Source organism: Lissotriton helveticus, chromosome 3_1 (genome assembly GCF_964261635.1).
Source record: "Lissotriton helveticus chromosome 3_1, aLisHel1.1, whole genome shotgun sequence".
NCBI lineage: Eukaryota > Metazoa > Chordata > Amphibia > Caudata > Salamandridae > Lissotriton > Lissotriton helveticus.
The window spans coordinates 29,123,852-29,144,575 of NC_136061.1; the positions used below are offsets into that span (position 1 = coordinate 29,123,852).

Genomic DNA, 20,724 nt, shown 5'->3' on the forward strand with positions numbered 1-20,724 from the left:
TCTTCGCACTATCAAGATATTTTCTCTATGCCTAGTGACAGAAGTCTAAAATGGAAAAATAATATCACGGAGCAAGAGTCTGGAATTCGTAGGAAATGTATGCACCATGGCCACTCAGAGGGACTGTAGTGTATAATGACAGTTATGAATTATCTTGTCAATGCTGATGCATTTTTAATGCCTTTTTAACGTTTTTAAGATTTTAAATCATTTCATATAAGCTAATAATTCCATTACCTTACTCTCGAATGAGGTAAAGGATTACGACGATGATGTCATTTTAACTTTTTCTTGTTCTTTTTCTATTTCAATGAAATGTTGTATGTCATGTGATATATTTGCATGTATATGATCATGCTATTGATCGAATAAACAATTACAACCTTGTTTCTAGCTCAAACTGCTCAAACATTAACAAAAATGCAGCAACATGTGTTACAGTGTGGTAGAAGGCTTGTTGCAAACCTAGAATGGTCACCTGTTACTTATTGCTAAATGTGGGTGTTAAATTGGTACTAATGGTGCACAAACCACTTCTCTCTGTGCCTCTCTTGCCTCTTTCTGCATTTCTTTTGCTTCCACGTGTACCTTTGTTTCTTTTTCTGTACTTCTCTTGCCTCTTTCTGCACATCTCTTCCTCTTTCTGCACCCAATTTCATGACCTCTCTTGCTTCTTTCGTCTGTACACCTCTTGCCTCTTTCTGCAAATCTTCCTCTTTCTGCACCTCTCTTGCCTCTTTCTGTACCTCAGTTGCCTCTTTCTGCACTTTTCTTGCTTTTTTCTGCACCTCTCGCTTCTTTCTGCAACTCTCTTCTTTTATCACTTCTCTTGCTTTTTTCTACACCTTTGCTGCTTGTTACAGCACTTCTGTTATCCCTTTCTGTACTTCTCTTGCCTGTTTCCGCACAGATCTTGCCTCTTTCTGCACCTCTGTTGCCTCTTTCCACACCTCACGTGCTTCTTTCTGCACCCCTCTTCCCTCTTTTTGTACCTCTCTTGCCTCTCTCTGTACCTCTGTTCCCCTTTCTGCAACTCTCCTGCCTATTTCTGCATCTCTGCTCCCTCTGTCTGCACCTCTCCTACCTGTTTCTGAACCTCTGTGTCCTCTTTCTGCACCTCACTTGCTTTTTTCTGCACTTCTATTTCTTCTTTCTGCAATCCTCTTGCCTCTTTTGGCATCCCTCTTCCCTCCTTCTGCATCTCTCTTGCCTCTTTCTGCACATTTATTGTATCTTTCTGCACTTCCCTTGCTCCCACAAAGATCTTGCCAACATTCTGAAATCACTCAAAGCCATCTCCTACAAAGATGATGTGTTTCCCTCCTCTGTGATCTGCAAAGATAAACTCTTCCCCCCTTCTCCAGATTGTCAATGCTTTGCTAACTAAAGGAACCTTTTCTAGCAGCATTAAGACTAGACAGATCCTCTCATGTTGAAAAACTCCACCCTAGATTCAGCCAATCTTGCCAACTTCTAACTTATAGCTTGCTTCCCATTTGTAGGAAAAATCATCTAGTAGGCAGTTGCCACCTAGGTACATGAGCACATCAGCAACTTCAAGACCATCAATCAAGGTTCAGAACTCACTGCAGTATTGAACCATCCATACTCCAATTTGTCCTCTTCGTCAAAGACCTAAACAACTCTTGCCTCTTGGTCCTGCTCGAACTCTCTGTAGCTTTCAACACTGTTGACAATCCAGCAGTGATACATACCATGAAACCTTGCAAGGGCTTCAATGGCAACATCTTACAGTTGTTCACATCCTACCTCACCAACAGACAGCAACTCAGTCAGAGAGAAACTAACAGATCCAGGACTCTTCCCATCACCTGCAGAGCCCCCTATAGGTATATCCTGTCATGCATCATTTTCCCAGTTTATATGGAAGAATTAGAAGCCATCCTTGCAGGCAGCAACACCAGACCCACCAGCATGCTGATGACACCCAACTCTATCTCAAAATCGCCACAACCAATGACATATAGGCCAAATCCTTTGGATTCCCCTCATCTCACACCTCCCACTCAAAAAACGCATTGCCAAGAAGACCTAAACAGTTTGGTTTCAACTATCTCTTCAAACAAAAGTGAAACCGCTTCTCCCAGAAGACTTCTGAACAACAGGTCAGTCCCCAGTATCCTACTACCTAGATGGAGGAAACGCCCTGCTCAGCTTCATCCAATACTCCCCTTTCTCTTCTTTAAGGCATCCTCCAAAACAGCGTATCTCATCAAAGGGCTGTAGAAATCCAAACACATCACGCTCTTGCTATTGGACTTGACCGCCTACCACCCAGACCATCTTTAGAACAGCATCACTTAAAATGCCCTCTACACCAACACCCCTGTTTATCCAAGTAATAAACTAACACTATCTGTAAGACAATGTCAGACAAATAGCATCAGACATAGACGGGTGCATCTGTACCGCCGCTCTCCGCACTGTGTCCCGGGTACGGGACACAGTGCGGAGAGCGGCGGTACAGATGCACCCCTCTGTCTTGTAATGCGGTTCTAACTTTCTAACGACTGATTCCAAGAAATCATTTGATTTGTTTACAAATGAAACGCTTTGTCACCATTGTCTCTAGTGTCTACCATGACATCATTGCTTATTTATTAGAGTTTATTTATTAGAGTGTGCATAGGTTGCTGTTTTTTACTTCACATAGTGCCAGCCTGTGCTGCCACTACTTTGAGGGTTTACAGGGCTCATCCACTCAACCTTTTTTGCACCTCACAATTCATTTTGAAATGCTAAATAGCATTGCGCCAATAATTAGCTGTGCGCCCTTTCTGTTGACTATGACTAAAAACCCTAATCTCTGACCCTTAAAACCGCTCAGCAACTAGCTTAGCTTGAATCCAGTGGTAGAATGAGCAAGGGTCCCACGTTTGGGCATTTCCATGGCCACTTAGGGCAAACTTAGCAAACTAAACAAGATGATGGACAGAGTGCTGAGACATTTTAACCACTCAGCCCAAATCAAATGATCTGGGTTGAATCCATTGTTCTTTTGCTCACCATGCACCCCAGTTTGAAACCAACCAGATGCAAATCAGTTTTGACCCTGCGCCTCATGGGAATAGTTCAACTCAAACTGCCAGGTCAGGTCCTTCCAGGCCTAGAAAAGAGCATCTTGGGACTGGTTGGGGGTATCACCCCTTATCAGCCAGGCTAGCTTGAATCATGTAACACAGCAAGCAAGAGACCCACGTCCGGTCATACCCTTGGTCACATACAGTGAATTTAGCAAACACAAGATTATGGTCAGAGTGATAAAACTTTTCAACCACTCACCCCCACGTCAAGAGATCTAGATTTAAACCATCATTCTTTTACGCACCATGCCTCCCCAGTTTGGACCCAGCCATATGTAGATCAGTCTTGACCCTGCTCCTCATGGGAAAAGTCTAGCACTAACTGTCAGGCAAGGTCCTCCCAGGACCAGAAACAAACATTCTGGGACCGTTTTTGGGATATCAATCCTTAAGTCAGGTTAGCTTGAATCCAGACGCAGAGCGAGCAAGGGAGTCACGTCTGGGCATACCCTTTGCCACTTACGGCGAACATAGCAAACACAATAGGATGATGGGTGGAGGGCTGAAACTTTTCAACCACTCAACCCCAGTGAAGAAATCTGGGTTAAATCCATCTTTCATTTGCTCAGTATGCCACCTCATGATGGATTTAAGCCCAGATTTCTGTACTGGGGTGAATGTATGACAGTGTTCTGCATTCTGTCCATCAATTGTTCTTTTCACATTTATCACCCCAAGTGGGATGGGTATGCCCAGACGTGGGTCCCGTGCTCTCCATGCCACTAGAATCCAGCTATCCTGGCTGATGAGGGGTGAAAACCCGAAACCGGTCCTAGGATGCTAGGTTCCAGTCCAGGGAGTAACTGGCCTGGCAGTTCAGGCTGGACTGTTCCCATTGGGCACAGGGCGAAGACCGATTTGCATAGGGCTGGGTTCAAACTGGAATGGCATGGTGAGCAATAAACTATGGATTTAGGCCCAGATCTCTGTACTGGGGTGAAGGTATGACATTGTTCTGCATTCTGTCCATCAATTGTTCTTTTTACATTTGTCACCCGAGTGGGATGGGTATGCCCAAACGTGGTCCCGTGCTCTCCATGCTACTGGAATCCAGCTATCCTGGCTGATGAGGGGTGAAACCCCAAAACCGGTCCTAGGATGCTTGGTTCCAGTCCAGGGAGGAACTGGCCTAGCAGTTGGGCTGGACTGTTCCCATAGGGTCAAGACTGATTTGCATATGGCTGGGTTCAAACTGCAATGGCATGGTGAGTAAAAAAAGATGGATTTGGGCCCAGATCTCTGTACTAGGGTGAATGTACGACATTGTCTTGCATTCTGTCCATCAATTGTTCTTTTTGCGGGGTGGAGTTAAGGCAAACCCGATGGGCTTCCATTTTGTTTGTTTTTGATAGCCTATATGCAACCTTGCCCATGTAACTATCTATGTATGCAATCATTTCTCTCTATCAGTGTATCTATTTATGCAGCTCTGTATGGCAATATATCTATTTAGGAGGAAATGTGGAGGGTTACCCAAGATATATTTTATTTAAGCAAACTGTAAATCACTGCTTTTCACTCAAAATGAAAACAAGCATTGGCACCTACCACCATTAGCAGTTACTTTGAAAACTTTTTAAAATGTTTAATAAGTTTGTGGTCACGTACTCCGGCCCACTTTGGGCAACCAACTCCAGCAGGGAGAAAGTCACAGGACCAGTAAGGTTTAGTAGGACAGTTACCTTGCAGTCAACAGAGTCTCTGATCCAGTTCTAGACTCTAAGCGTGAATCAGCATAGACGTCAATGGAGAGGACCTGATGCAATGGATACAGGATGTTGAAGTTGCTGAGGATGCTGATCCGGTCGACTGCACGTTTCCTGGGACCACCCGTCCGTCCACAAACACGGTGGGCGACTTTGGCCACAGGTCGAGGCCCTCAAAGTCCAGGTGAATTCCTACCATAAGCCAGTTGCCACTGGTCTAATTGTCTCCGGTCCTAGCGAAACCAGTGGTTACTTTTAACTGTGGCTAGTGCTCATCTTGGGTGACTAGCCTCCACTTTAATGACTCTCCACCAGACTCAGATGTATTTTTTGAGTGTTGGGGCTTGGTCTCCTGGGCTGCGATTCAGAAGTTAGTGGTGACTAGGTGAATGTGGCTTACCAGTTTGCCAAGTCAGCTTCTTCAGTATTTGTGACTTCATGAGCTGTAAAAAGAAGTCAATCAACTGACTCTTGAAGTGCAGTGATTACTAGCCAATAGGCTACCAGGTCCACTCTTACTTGATGACGACTTCCTGCAATGTGTCGCATCTAGCTATCCCAGAATTCAATATACAACCCACTCCCATGATGGCAGAACCCTTCTCTCGGTGTGTGAAGCTCGGTAGCCCACCCTAGAGGTGTGGCTACCTGAGGGCTACTATTTTTCCCTCTCTATCCCCAAAGCCATTCTGTTTACCAGAACAAAAGAGAAGCCCATTTCCTGTGTGTGCACCATTTGCCCTTCAACGGTGGGGTATCCTTTGAAGTCCGCCTTTTGGGCTCACACCTTGTGTAGCTTCCTGCCAGGCAGAGGTAACACCTCTTCCAATAGCAGACACCTATTGTTCTCTTTCCTGGGAGTCCTTATCACATTTCCTCAGGAGGTCAGAAGGGTGTTTCATGGCCAGCAACTGTAACTGGCCACTGGAAGGCTTTAGCAACAGAGTGGTAACTTTACAAAGTTGTCTTATACTCAAAAGTGAAATAGAATTCAACTTGGGCCTCATGTCAGAGTATCAACTTTAGTAGTTCCAGTCAGAAGTTAGCACTGCTGAGTTGTCAGTGTGTAATCCTGTAGTTGCAAATAGGGCAACTAGCATTTCTAAAGTCAAAACAACAATTTGGGGCTGTTAGTGTTTGAACATATAAAAATGCATTCCCTACTTTTTAATATATAGCACCCTGCCGAGGGCTCATAAGGCCTACCTTCGTGTTGAAATATATATATATTAAAAAGGAAGATCTTGACTATGGCAGTAATTTAAATGGCTTAGTCGAGATACCAGTTTTTAAACTGCTCCACCAGCGTGCAGTGATAGGCTGTGAGACACATTTTACTTTGTCAGACACATGGTGGTACAATAAGTGTTGCAGTCCATGAGAGACACTTGGACAGACCCTGGTACCTATGGTACAACGTACTAGGGACGTATAAGTAAGTTAAGTTATGCCGATTGGGTATAAGCCCATTAAACATACTCTTTCAAGGGTCAGAGCACTGGCACTGAGGTCTGGTTAGCAGCCCTCAGTCTAAAACTTTGGGGTGGGCTTTCAAAAGGAGATATCTGTATGTCTATCTATGCCTCTCTGACTGTCTTTGACTTCTCTATCTCTATCTATGTTTAATCTTCTCTATTTGTCTATATTTTCAACTTTCTCTTTCTTTTCAACCCTCTCTATCTTAAATACAGAAACAAAACATTAGCAAGGGAAAGAGGGTGGCAGCAAACCCAGGGCGACTGGCTTCTTTTGACCTGGAGTTAGCCAATACATTTTGATTTTACTAAAACGATGTGTATAAGGTAGTTTTGTACACAGCTTTTCAGCCAGATAGCACTCATTAGTCTGTGATTGTGTCATTCACATGTTTCTTCCACCCACTCCGGCACGTAAATCGGTCACCCCACTTCAATCACTGGCTGACTTTACTGTGAGCTACGCCATTTCACCAGAAGTACAACCATATAGAACATAGTGCTAAGGACCACAATGGTAATGTGTGCCTTTGTGAGACCAGAAACATCTTTGCCTTTAGCCAATTGTTTATATAGATTGATTTGGGCCCAGCAGTTTCTTTTACAAAGAAGCTTTGCTAAAAAGCATGATGTAACAAAACAGGAATTTGCCAAAGTTATAAGACTGGCTACATTGCCAGCCAAAGAGCTGTCGGCCATCACCAGACCCATTAGCTTTGTCAATGCTTGTTTACAATATTGTATCCAATTAGATTTAGCAGTCATGATCAGCGGAGGGTTACCGAAACTGACATGAAACGTAAAGGAAGCTGAAAATCAATCATCAACAATGCGTGTTTACATTTGTAAAAGCTATTTTATTATAGAAACATGCAGTTTGCTCACAGACATGGTCTTCACATTGCATGGTTCTGGTTCATCTTTTCTTGTAGGTCTTACAAGCTGTTTAATCCTATTTTCATAATAAACAGGTAGAGAACAGGAAATGTCATGGTACTCGACCACAAAAAATAACTGGTTTCTACAATTTAAAGACAACTGGCAGAATGCTAAGAGAGCTGTGATATTTGAGGGAGCCCCTGGCTATGGGAAAAGCAGAATCATGGCAGAGATCAACTTCTTGGCACAGCGGGAAGGCCACAGGTAAGGCCTTCTTTTACATGTGTGTCTACCTCCCTTCCTTTGGTGAGTGTCACCCTCTGTTCACTTCAGTGTACCCTTCTGGCAAACAAGATGCTTCTATAGACTTCAGTGTAGTGATCCTCTTGTCAAACCTCTATCACCTTCATAGAAAACGGCATCATCCTTTTAAAAGCCTAACTTCACCCTCATTTTAGAATCAAAACGTTGACAACTTTGTTTTATCTTTTAATATTGAGAGTCATGGAAATGTTGTAATGCATGGGTAAAGTGGCCTTTGGCCCAGGGCTTCCTTCACCTTCTAAAGGAGCAGCTGGTCATGGCTGTCAGGGGGGTGGGGGGCAGCCATGGCTAAACTCCTTATGACCCACACTTTAAGGGCAACATACCACCTGAAGTCGCATCACATGAAAGACTGAGACCAGCGAGCACCAACCCCCCAGACCTCACTCTGTTCTTTCACTCTGGGTATGGAACTTCTGGAAGTGTGCCCCCTCTAGACCACGATGGGCGCCTATTTGTCTCTGCAGGTAAGTCTATCAGGTTGGGAGACACTTGAAGTGGACGGTTGTCAGGGCCTCTTAGATAATGCTATATGCTTAACAAACCAGATACAAATAAAGGGCATCGGGGGTCAGGGACAAGCTGGCCCTGTTTATCTTTTCTCCTTCACCAAAAATGCAAATACAAGAATCACACACCCACTTCCTTGGAATGTATGACGTTACATAGCATGCTATTACTTAGCATGCCTTTTCTACGAAGTTTTTACTTCACAAATGCCTTTACTTAGCAGTATTTTATTACGCATACCATTACTTCGCAAAATCAGTTAAAAGCATTAAATTGGCATTACTCAGCAGTACATTACTTCGTAGCATTTTACTACGCATAAAGATTTTTTTTTCCCTACCCACCAACACTACCCTCCACGCCCCCTAAACTTCCCAAAACCCTAAATCACTACCCTACACTACATCACTACCCTAAACCCTAAAACACTTCCCCTACACTACACATACATTACAACACTACCCTAAACCCTAAAACACTTCCCCTACACTACACATACATTACAACACTACCCTAAACCCTAAAACACTACACCTTACACTACACATACACTACAACTCTACCCTAAACCCTAAAACACTACCCTACACTACACATACACTACAACACTACCCTAAACCCTAAAACACTACCCCTTACACTACACGTACACTACAACACTACCCTAAACCCTGCCCGAAGCTCCTCTTGCATTAGGGGGACCCTCTTCCCGGAAAAGCCGCTGACAGACATCTGCGAGCTGCCCCGGAGACGATACGGGCGCTTTGAGGGCTGGACCTTGGACTACATGAGCCCGGGGTCTGTGGCCTGCGACGGAGCGGTGTTGCGGGGGCGGACCGGCCCTACGGCGTTCCCGGGTGCCCGAGAGGCGAATCGAGAGTCGGCGGAGCCCGCTGCCATCTGGGGCTCCACCTGGGAGGTGATCGTGTGCGGCTGTGGACCCGCGGGCAGCCTCTACTGCCTGGCATGCCCTGATCCCGAGGAGGAGAGACGCGGTGGCCGCCCCTCCCCGGGGCGTTGTGCCGAAGCGGAGCAGAAACCTCCTGCCGGGTGAGCGATCCTCAGAGGGGATCTCCCCTGTCTTCAAGGGCCCTTGGGAGCTAGCCCGGAACCTGAGGCGGCCGGGGAGCGCAGGACATTGGGAGACAGGCGCGATCGTGTCTGCGCCCCTCCCCCACTGCGCCGCCATCTTGCCACGGCGGTCACTTTCCGCGGCGCACGGACCTGTCGCCTGGAGACCCGCTGCCCCGTGCTGGGCCATCATCATTCTGCATGCCTCGGTCCTCTCTTGGGTGCCTTTTGAGGAGGTGGATTGATGCCCCTACAGTGCCCTGGTGGAAGTAGACAGCCCTGTGCCTTTGCCTGGAACTCTGGAGATACTGGAATACCCGAACGCCCCCTTGCATTACCGCAGCCTTGGCTGCCTGGAGGTGAGATTTGGTGTCTGGCATTGTGAATTGAAAAGCGACCCAGGGGCAGGTGCCCGGGCGGCGGGGGCTGAGGGAGATCCTCGAAGTTCCACTGGAGGGGTTATGTGACTATTTCTCTGATGGCAACCCGCAAGGATAGAACCTCGCGGTCCACCCAGCCCAACACCATCATGCAGTATACTACCCCGCGGCTGCCATCACAACGGATTACGCGCCAGACAGGTCAGGAGGAGGGTGTGGATGGGCCGACGGAGCCTTCCCGAGCAGAGTTATTGAAGGCTATCCAGGGCTCCCATTCTGCGTTGGAGCGGCAGATAGAGACTGTATCGATAGATGTCAATCTGCTGCGGACGGATCTTCGCAAAGTGGCGGATAAAGTCTCGGATGCTGAGGGCAACATTCTCCAACTGCAGGGAGAGGTAGCCTCCCTACTAAAGACGGTCACGCACCTCACGGCCACGACGCATGTATTGGAGAGAAGAGCTGAGGACGCGGAGGGTAGGGCGCGTAGAAGCAACATTAGGGTCCTAGCTGTGCCGGAGCGATTGGAGGCGGGAAATGCCGAACGCTTCCTGGAGTCCTGGATCCGCACTCAGCTGTGCCCCCACGGCTTATCAAATGTCTTCATCATCGAGCGGGCGCATAGGGCCCTGGTCCCCCCTCCGCGCCCGGGTGAACCCCCAAGGGCGTTGATTGCGAACATCCTGAACTATAAAGACCGGGACTGCATCTTGAAAGCAGCAAGGGAGGTGAAGTCTCTCACTATAGAAAACAGTTGCGTGTCCATTTATCCTGACTACACTCAACAGGTACAGGAGCAACGGAAGTCCTACCTGGGAGTTAAGCAAAAGCTCCGGGAGATGAAGCTTCAATATATACTGTTGTATCCAGCCAAGCTGAAGGTGCTCTCACAGGGCCGTGAGCACTTCTTTGAATCCCCGGCGGAGGTGTGGGAGTGGCTGGAGATACGGGGTGACGACTTGCCCCCGGGTGAGCGTGGTGGACCCCGCGAGACATGGGGGACCCGTCCACAGCGACGACGTCGAGGAAGGAGAAGACGCCGGTCCAGATCGGGAGGCTCCGAGGAACCTCGAGTCACAGTGGGAGCAGATGGTGCTCTACTGTTGGACTTGGCCCAACTGTGTCCCAGTGGAAAGTGCGTGCGCACTTTGAGTGCATCTGGTGAGATAGGCCTGCCCTCCCATAGGAATGCATGGGGAATGGATGTGTCCCTGGTAGTTCCTGATGCGTGGGGTGTACAGGCTCGAGTCTGGTATGTGTAGACTCGTGTGATTGAATGCTGCACAATCCTGTATGTGGCATGTATGTGTCTATTTTGGAAGTGCCACTTCTAGACATGGCTGTGTGTGTGCAGTGAGGGTGCTGGAGCGTGATTGGCTGGAGCTGGCTGGCATGCCAGGCTCCAGGAAGTCTGGATGGGTCTGCCCGGTGGTGAGTGTGAGATTAGCGTGCTGATGGCTGGGGAGGAGTGCACCTGTGTCCTGAATGAGGCTGGGTTTTCCCCACACAATGCTGGCTCCGCCCCCCTGTGGTGTGACTGATGACCCTAGTCCTGCCAGTGAATGAAAAGGGTGATTGAGCCCATCAAGAGTGCTCACCAACCAGCTGCGACTGGTTTCTCCCCTCACCCTGTGCCAGAACAAAGGATTTACAGTATAAAAATGGGGCTGTGTCCCCACAGAGGTTGTTCTCTTCCAGGATCCTGAGGGGGCTGCTGCTGTTGCTGGGCCAGAGGACCGCCACTTGGACTGTCTCCCTGCCTGGAGACCCAGTGAGCTGGCTCTGGGCCCAGCTTTGCCCCACTGCCTTGCTGAAGAACTCTGCCTGGACTTTGGGGGCCTGAACTTTCCCCTAGCGCTTAGGAGCGCTTGATTTCGGCCCCCAGCGCTTAATAGCGCTTTATTTGCTATTTTTGCGCAGGAGGCGCTTTAAAAATTCATCTAGCGCTTGGGAGCGCTGTGGTCACCCCTCTAGCGCTGGGAGCGCTTTGTCTGCAGAGGCCAGTGCCCACCCGGCATTGTCCGCCCCAAGCGAGTGCCCACCTCACGCTTTGATTTAATGGCCTAAGGAGCCCACCCCTCGACAATCACCGCCGCAGCCCAGGGACATCGAAACCGTGGCCGGGCCGCTGCCTAGTGCGACCCGGAAGTTCCGCCTCCATACCCCCAGGGCCGCGCTGCCATTGGCGGCCCCAGAGGAAGTCAGGCGGATTGCAGAGTGACGGGGCCAGGCCGGAGAAGCAGGAAGCAGCCTGCACGTCCTGCCGAGGCTCCCGAGTGAGAGGAGAGCCCCGGACCTCTGCCAGCAGCCGGTGAAGAGGAGCCGTCCCAGAGAGGAGCCCCCGCCCGCCAGAGTCCCGGTGAGTGCTGCTCGTGTCTCCGTGTTCTCCCAGTGAGTGCGCAGTGGCGGCGAGTGAAGGGAGGGGGCGCCGGGGCACATTGCCGGTGCCCGCCCCTCCCCCTTAGTGAAAGGCTCGTGAGGGCCTTACCTGTTGTTGAGCTGTTGAGGCTCTGGGGGCATTTTCGTTTGCTGAGAGCCCAGCATGGCTCTTGGGGGTGCAGTTTGGCCATTTCCAGAGTTGCTCTGCGAGAGAGCAGGCAACTCCAACGACGGGGCATTTGTTCTTCAAGCCACGAGGGGCTCAGCCGCCACAATTGTCTTTCAGAGCCCAGAGAGGCTCAAGGAGGGCATTTTGTATCCCGAGCCCAAGAGGCTCATAGCCCACATGGCGTTTTGAGCCTGAGAGGCTTGTGGGGGCATCAGTTGTTTTGAAGAACCCAGAGAGGCTCTTGAGTCCCACATTGTTGTTTTAGAGCCCAGAGAGGCTCAGGTGGACATTTTGTTTATTCAGAGCCTGCGAGGCTCCCACGTTGGCCCATCCTTGCTTGCAACGGCTGCCCAGCACTTCGTGGGCAGCTGCCACGTTTAGGCACCCTTGACACTGGGACACAGGGCGTCCTAGCCCCAACAAGGCCAGTTGGCCTAGGGACAGTCACAGGTGGTGACTTAAGTGAGTTTGGCGCAATTGTTCATTTTCTGCACCTCTGAATGTGTTTTTATGCGTCATGTGCCTTGTTCTTACACCTCTGAATGTATTGTTGATGCATCATGTGTTTTCCTTCCTTACACCTCTGAATGTATGTTATGCATTGCATCATGTGTTATGTTCTTACACCCCTACAGGTATTGTGTTACATATGTGGGTGTTTTTCTCCTAGTGCAGGTGGTGCTAGTGAGGTCCTGGTTACCAGTAGTTACTGGTTGTGTGCTACAGTGATTTTATATTCTAACTTCTAAGTGCTATTTCTAAAAGTGTTACTTCTAAAAGTGCTGATTCCTGTCAGTGGTCCAGGTGGCCCTGTCTTGTACATATCCCCTGTAAATTCTGCCCGTGCCTCTGGCACATTGTAAAGTGTGAGTTTTAATTAATGTGTTTTGGTGTAATACAAAGGCTATTTTTACATATAACCTTGTGTGGAGTTTCCTTTGTGGTGGGCCTGGGTGTTGTTGCTGGGGTGCGTGCGCAAATACTTAACTCACATCGCCTCCAAGTTTAGCCTTGCTGCTCGCTCCACGTTACCTAGAGGGTGAGCAGGGGTTATCTTGGCATGTAACTCCCTTGCCCTGATTTAGGAGTGGTGGTCTCTGACTGACTTTGGCGCAAGCCCTGGCCTGCCAGGGATCCCATTTCTAACATTGGCGGCAAGCGGTGAGGATGAGGATTTGTGTTTGCGTTGTACCACAGTGGCAACTGGCCGCACTACAAAACTCTGCATTTTAGATAACCACATTGTAGGGGATTGTTTTTTTTTTTGAAGTTCCATATTTTCTTCTCCTAAAGGTATCATTGTGCAATTGTGTCAGTACATTTGTCCCCCCGCCCCCCGCCCTGCGCCCAGAGTCTGGTACCTGTGTCACATGTGGTCAGGTTGAGAAGTCAGGGGTGGTAGGAACTGCCTTACCGGTCCGAGGGGAGGGTTGTGTGTGGATGAATGGTGTGTGGCACTAGACACGTGAGTGTGAGTTCTCTGGGGTAGAGAGCTTGCTGAATACCTTTGTAAATTTGGACTCTTGCTTCAGCTCTGACAGTTAAGTCCCCTGTGTTGCATGTGTCTGTGAGCATCCTGCCAAGATGGAGTCTGCTTTTAATGTCTGGGGTCTGTTTAAGCATGAACTGAGAGAGTTTTGCGAAGAGAGAGACATTGCAGTGAATGAGTCAGACACCCAGTCCCAACTTAGGGGTAACCTAATCCAATGGCAGAAGGAGGACTGGGAGCGTGAGCACAGTGAGGAGAGGGCCCGGGTCTCACACCATGAGGTTGTTGGGTCTGAGGGGAGCCCTGAAGAGTAGTAGGAGGAGGGAGAAAATGATAGCACAGGGACGCCAGCAGATAGTGAGGACCCTCTAGATAGGGAGTCCCCTGCTGGGTCCAGCGTAGGAGGCAGCGCCTCATCCCTTTTCCTGTCCCCAGAGGAGCTGGAAGATAGGAGGAGAGAAAGGGAGCACCAGCTGGCTTTAGAAAAGCTCAGGTTAGAGCATGCCCAGGCTATGGCACAGCTGGGCATTAGAAAGCAACAGCTAGAGACTCAGAGGGTCTTAGCGCAGGAAAGGATAGAGGAGGCTGAGAGGGCCTCCACCAGAGGCAAAGTAGCTCTGGAGGGTAGACTATCCCCTGCGCGCAGTTTTAATTTTCTGGACTCCCCAGGGCGGGTTGGGTCCAGTGGTGGCAGCTATTTAGATTTCAGTGTAGGAAATCCCAGTCCCAGTTCCCCCAGTCTGGTACCTGTTTCCCCAGAGGAGGAGTTAAGGGTGAAGTTCAGGGACAGTAGGAAACTGTCTCACCAGTCTTGGGTAGATTTTGAGGATATTTGTTGTGATACACTGTGGGCTTGGGTGCAAGTTCACACGAAAGATGATTTTGAAGTCTTGTTTGATCTGATTGTCAAAGAGCACCTGCTCAGTTGTTGTTCACCAGGGTTGCGCACACACCTGTTGGGGTGTTTATTGTCTGAGGCATGTGAGCTTGCAGAGGAAGCAGACCGCTGGGAGAGTGCTAGAGGTTCTCTAGAGCCATTGGTGAGTGACTCCAAAAGTAGTGGTTCAGGTATCCTCCAGCCCAGCGTGGTGGAGGAGGCTCAGTGTAGAGCAGCTAGGTCCCAGTATAGTGAGAAGGGTGGAGAGGCTGACTACCTGCCTCAGTGGAGCAGGAGTCAGTGGGTGGCTGAGAGTCCCCAGAGGCCCAAAGCCCTGTCTCAGAACCTGGGTGGTTTCTTGAGGGAACACCAGGTTGGGGACCTAGGCTGTCCTGGTAGTACACTTGAGGAGGATCTCCTAGTGTCTAGGGAACCTGGAGCATCTGTAAACAGAGCTCCTGTGGTTCTAGAGTCTGGCAGTACCGCTCCGGTAGGGAGGGTACAGGAGTCCAGAGTGAGGAGTGAATGGGGGATGAGTTCCCCAGTGAGTCAGGGACTACCCAGTTGGGCTAGGTTCCTGTGTAGTGACCATGGTGACATCACTTCTGTTCTGGGGGATCTTCGCGCACTGTCAGGTGGACAGGGAGCGGGAGATCTGCGCCAGACAGACAGTCACACGACACATGGGTCATGTGTCAGCCTCAGGGGGATGGTGTGTGAGTCCCCAGAAGTCCTGGAGTGCCAGGCAATTGTTCCACCAAAGGTTTTAGAGAAGAGGTTGGGAGGCCGGGTTCAGGATCAGCCTGACCTGAAGGGTAGGACGACTGTAACCAGTGTCCTGACGGGTTCTTCTTCCAGAGGAACTTCTCCAGTTGGGAGAGGGCAGACCTCTGTAAGGGGGTGCAGAGGGTGGGAGAGCCCACCTCTGACCCCGGTGCAACCTGAGTGGATAAGCCCTGGGTTGGAATGGCGGTTTAGGTATACCCCTCGTCGGAGGTGGAGGAACCCTAGAAGAAGAGGTAGGGGGAGGAGAGCCTTCCCCGAGACTCCTGGTCCGCCTGAGGTTGTAGACCCTAGGCTGGAGAACCAGTGGCAGTCTAGTCCTGTCTTGCAGACAGGAAGAGTGGAGAATGGCTCCTATGTGCCAGGGGTTACTACCCCCCGCTCTGCGAATAGGCAAGGACCGGTGGCACCTGGGTGGCCCAGGGCCTGGTCCTGGCCGCGGACAGCTCGGGAGTACCAGTGGGTTAGCCCAGTTGGTCCAGACAGTGTGTTGAGAAGGAATCCCATCGGTTCACCGTGGCATAGAACAAGAGGGTGTCCCTGCAGTTGCGGGCCCGCGTCCGTGTTCTATCGCCCCAAGCAGGGAAGTCCATCACGGTGGTGATTGTTCTACCCTGCGTTTTGGCTGGAAGGGGGTTGTGTTGGACTTGGCCCTTATGGCAGGTTCACCCCTAAACTTTTTGCTTGTAATGGTGACCTGGTGATGGTGATTTTTGGGTTCTGCGCACTTTCACTGTGTCCCAGTGGAAAGTGCGTGCGCACTTTAAGTGCATGTGGTGAGATAGGCCTGCCCTCCCATAGGAATGCATGGGGAATGGATGTGTCCCTGGTAGTTCCTGATGCGTGGGGTGTACAGGCTCGAGTCTGGTATGTGTAGACTCGTGTGATTGAATGCTGCAAAATGGTGTATGTGGCATGTATGTGTCTAGTGGGGAAGTGCCACTTCTAGACATGGCTGTGTGTGTGTGCAGTGAGGGTGCTGGAGCGTGATTGGCTGGAGCTGGCTGGCATGCCAGGCTCCAGGAAGTCTGGATGGGTCTGCCCGGTGGTGAGTGTGAGATTAGCATGCTGATGGCTGGGGAGGAGTGCACCTGTGTCCTGAATGAGGCTGGGTTTTCCCCACACAATGCTGGCTCCGCCCCCCTGTGGTGCGACTGATGACCCTAGTCCTGCCAGTGAATGAAAAGGGTGATTGAGCCCATCAAGAATGCTCACCAACCAGCTGCGACTGGTTTCTCCCCTCACCCTGTGCCAGAACAAAGGATTTACAGTATAAAAATGGGGCTGTGTCCCCACAGAGGTTGTTCTCTTCCAGGATCCTGAGGGGGCCGCTGCTGTTGCTGGGCCAGAGGACCGCCACTTGGACTGTCTCCCTGCCTGGAGACCCAGTGAGCTGGCTCTGGGCCCAGCTTTGCCCCCCTGCCTTGCTGAAGGACTCTGCCTGGACTTTGGGGGCCTGAACTTTCCCCTAGCGCTTGGGAGCGCTTGATTTCGGCCCCCAGCGCTTAATAGCGCTTTATTTGCTACTTTTGCGCAGGAGGCGCTTTAAAAATTCATCTAGCGCTTGGGAGCGCTGTGGTCACCCCTCTAGCGCTGGGAGCGCTTTGTCTGCAGAGGCCGGTGCCCACCCGGCATTGTCCGCCCCAAGCGAGTGCCCACCTCGCTCTTTGATTTAATGGCCGAGGGAGCCCACCCCTCGACAATCACCGCCGCAGCCCAGGGACATCGAAACCGTGGCCGGGCCGCTGCCTAGTGCGACCCGGAAGTCCCGCCTCCATACCCCCAGGGCCGCGCTGCCATTGGCGGCCCCAGAGGAAGTCAGGCGGATTGCAGCGTGACGGGGCCAGGCCGGAGAAGCAGGAAGCAGCCTGCACGTCCTGCCGAGGCTCCCGAGTGAGAGGAGAGCCCCGGACCTCTGCCAGCAGCTGGTGAAGAGGAGCCGTCCCAGAGAGGAGCCCCCGCCCGCCAGAGTCCCGGTGAGTGCTGCTCGTGTCTCCGTGTTCTCCCGGTGAGTGCGCAGTGGCAGCGAGAGAAGGGAGGGGGCGCCGGGGCACATTGCCGGTGCCCGCCCCTCCCCCCTAGTGAAAGGCTCGTGGGGGCCTTACCTGTTGTTGAGCTGTTGAGGCTCCCGGGGGCATTTTCGTTTGCTGAGAGCCCAGCGAGGCCATTGGGGGTGCAGTTTGGCCATTTCCAGAGTTGCTCTGCGGGAGAGCAGGCAACTCCAACGACGGGGCATTTGCTCTTCGAGCCACGAGGGGCTCAGCCGCCACAATTGTCTTTCAGAGCCCAGAGAGGCTCAAGGAGGGCATTTTGTATCCCGAGCCCAAGAGGCTCACAGCCCACATAGCGTTTTGAGCCTGAGAGGCTCGTGGGGGCATCAGTTGTTTTGAAGAGCCCAGAGAGGCTCTTGAGTCCCACATTGTTGTTTTAGAGCCAAGAGAGGCTCAGGGGGACATTTTGTTTATTCAGAGCCTGCGAGGCTCCCACGTTGGCCCATCCTTGCTTGCAACGGCTGCCCAGCACTTCGTGGGCAGCTGCCACGTTTAGGCACCCTTGACACTGGGACACAGGGTGTCCTAGCCCCAACAAGGCCAGTTGGCCTAGGGACAGTCACAGGTGGTGACTTAAGTGAGTTTGGCGCAATTGTTCATTTTCTGCACCTCTGAATGTGTTTTTATGCGTCATGTGCCTAGTTCTTACACCTCTGAATGTATTGTTGATGCATCATGTGTTTTCCTTCCTTACATCTCTGAATGTATGTTATGCATTGCATCATGTGTTATGTTCTTACACCCCTACAGGTATTGTGATACATAGGTGGTTGTTTTTCTCCTAGTGCAGGTGGTGCTAGTGAGGTCCTGGTTACCAGTAGTTACTGGTTGTGTGCTACAGTGATTTTATATTCTAACTTCTAAGTGCTATTTCTAAAAGTGTTACTTCTAAAAGTGCTGATTCCTGTCAGTGGTCCAGGTGGCCCTGTCTTGTACATATCCCCTGTAAATTCTGCCCGTGCCTCTGGCACATTGTAAAGTGTGTTTTTTATCTAATGTGTTTTGGTGTAATACAAAGGCTATTTTTACATATAACCTTGTGTGGAGTTTCCTTTGTGGTGGGCCTGGGTGTTTTTGCTGGGGTGCGTGCGCAAATACTTAACTCACATCGCCTCCAAGTTTAGCCTTGCTGCTCGCGCCACGTTACCTAGAGGGTGAGCAGGGGTTATCTTGGCGTGTAACTCCCTTGCCCTGACTTAGGAGTGGTGGTCTCTGACTGACTTTGGCGCAAGCCCTGGCCAGCCAGGGATCCCATTTCTAACATCTACTTATGAGACCCTCATAGGTGGTGGCTAATCCTGAGTCCCCCGGCGCGCCCGCCCTTGAGGAAATCTTGGTTCCAGATACCCTGCAGGACACTTTGCCAGATACAGACTCTACGGCTCCGGTGATCCCGGAAACTGGCCTTTCTGAGCCATAGCTGGAGAAGGCTCCAGCCTGAGGTACTGTCTAGTTTATAGATTGATGTCCTCCGCTTTGGGGGGCCTGTTGTTAGGTCTCTGGTCTGTGGGAGATGCTTGTGGCCTGTACTATTTGCCCTTGGATGGCTGGGTGGAACGGAGGACTTGCATCCTGTTGAAGAGGTTCACAACATAGAGACATCGTATGTCTGAATGGAGTCCTGGGGCTGATACCAGTAGACATGCCTAGGGACTGTCCTGTTAGTCTGGGTCCCACGGGGAGCTGGAAAGGGGGTGGGTGGTGTTGGTTTGGTTGTGTGTGGGGGTGTGTTGTGTGGGGTGAATGGGGTGGCTGTGTACGTCCTGGCACCGGCAGGGGGAGGGCAGGGTAGCATTTTTTGTTGTTGCTGTCATCTTGCTCGTTGGTGGGGGTGGAGGGAGATTTTTTGGGGAGGTTCCGAGTTCGCGGGTTTTCGGGGGGCTGGTTGGGATGGGTGAGGGAAATGTTTCTGGCATTATGGGTACTGTGATTCAGGTTTCTGTAAGGCTGGTCAGGCGGGCTGGTTTTGCCGGCCTGGTTAATGTTTGGGCCCGGGGGTGGCAGATCACAATGTATGTATCATATGGCCCGGATGGGCATAATCACCGACTATGGGATTTAAATTCTTAACCTGGAACCTGCGCGTCTTGTGTACTTGCACCAAGAGACACAGGGTCCTTTCCTTCCTCAAGCGACATGGGGTCTCTGTTGCATGTCTCCAGGAGACCCATCTAGACAAGGAGGGTGCTCAGCGGCTGTCTAAGAAATGGAGGGGCCAGATGTTCCATTCCTCCTTCTCTACTTATGCCAGGGGGTCCTCATTTGGGTGGCGCCTGGGGTTCCCTGTGCCGTCCAATATGTTGAGGCGGACATTGAAGGCAGGTACCTGCTGCTGCGGATTAAACTAGATGGCAGGGATTTCCTGCTCTTGAATTCCTATGCACCAAACACCGATGACCCTGGTTTTTTCTCCCACCTTCAGGAACTCATTGTTTCGGACCTAGATGCTCCCTTCCTCTGGCTTGGAGATTTTAATTGCGTGTTGGATCCGGTACTGGATCGGCATCCCCCTCGCTCTGGCACGAAGCCGCGCATGACGGCGCGCCTCAGGGAAGTAATGCATAATCTGGGGGCTGTGGATGTGTGGCGTATGGGCCACCCCACTCAGAGGCTGTACACTTGTTATACCCAGACTCACGACACCCATAGTAGGTTGGACTGCGTCCTTGCGGCCAAAATTGCCCCGTCACTCTCACTGACGGTTACCCACCAGGCCAGGTTTCTATCGGATCATGCTTGAAAGCCGTGATACGCGGTGCCTGTATAGGCCTTACATTTGGGGTCCGGAAGCAATTACTCTGTGACTTACGGGACGCGGAGGATGTACTCCGGCGTTGTCAGACTCTACCGGATCCCGGCGTCTCGGACAGGGAGGCGGAAAGGGCGGCCCAGGTGTCCGTTCATGACATTCTTACCCGTCTTGATAAATACACTTTGGGCCAATATAGACAGCGTCTCCACCGTGAGGGAGACAAGTCTGGTCAACTGCTGGCCTGGATTCTTCGGCGGGAATTCGCACCAGAACGAATAGTTGCCCTGCGGTCTCCAGCTGGTGGTATGGTGCATTCGGAGTATGATATTCTTGAGGTCCTCAGTTCCCATCTGCAGATCGTATATACTGCTGACCCCTCGATCACGGAGGCCTCCTATCGGCCTTACCTCCAGGGATTGACTTTCCAGACCCTCTCGAGAGAGGCGGCCGAGGAACTAGATGCAGGGTTGACGCTCCGGGAGATCAATGTGGCGTTGGCCGCCCTGCCCGCGGGCTAAGACGCCAGGCGGAGACGGGTTCAAGCCTGAATTCTACCATTCGTTTGGCGATGCCCTGGCCCCCCTCCTATTACAGGTTTATAATGAGGCCCTGGGGTCTGGCGTTTTTCCGCCCACCATGAATCAGGGAGAGGTCTGTATGATCTTGAAACCAGGTGGGGACAGTTGCGATCCCACAGCGTTCCGGCCTATCACTCTTATCAATACAGACATAAAGATCCTCACCAGGCTATTGGCCACTCGACTAGCCCCGCACA

At 51.0% G+C, this 20,724-nt stretch overlaps 1 protein-coding gene across 5 annotated transcripts in view; it reads left to right on the forward strand.

The window, feature by feature from the left end:
- ADCY10 (adenylate cyclase 10) overlaps positions 1-20,724 on the forward strand; it is a 4,100,562-nt gene that overhangs the window by 1,914,853 nt on the left and 2,164,985 nt on the right. For all 5 annotated transcript variants that reach the window (XM_078679137.1, XM_078679136.1, XM_078679138.1 and 2 more), the window contains one exon: positions 7,257-7,428. In XM_078679137.1, the coding sequence (XP_078535263.1) occupies positions 7,257-7,428 (172 nt within the window). The remainder of the gene's footprint in view (positions 1-7,256; positions 7,429-20,724) is intronic.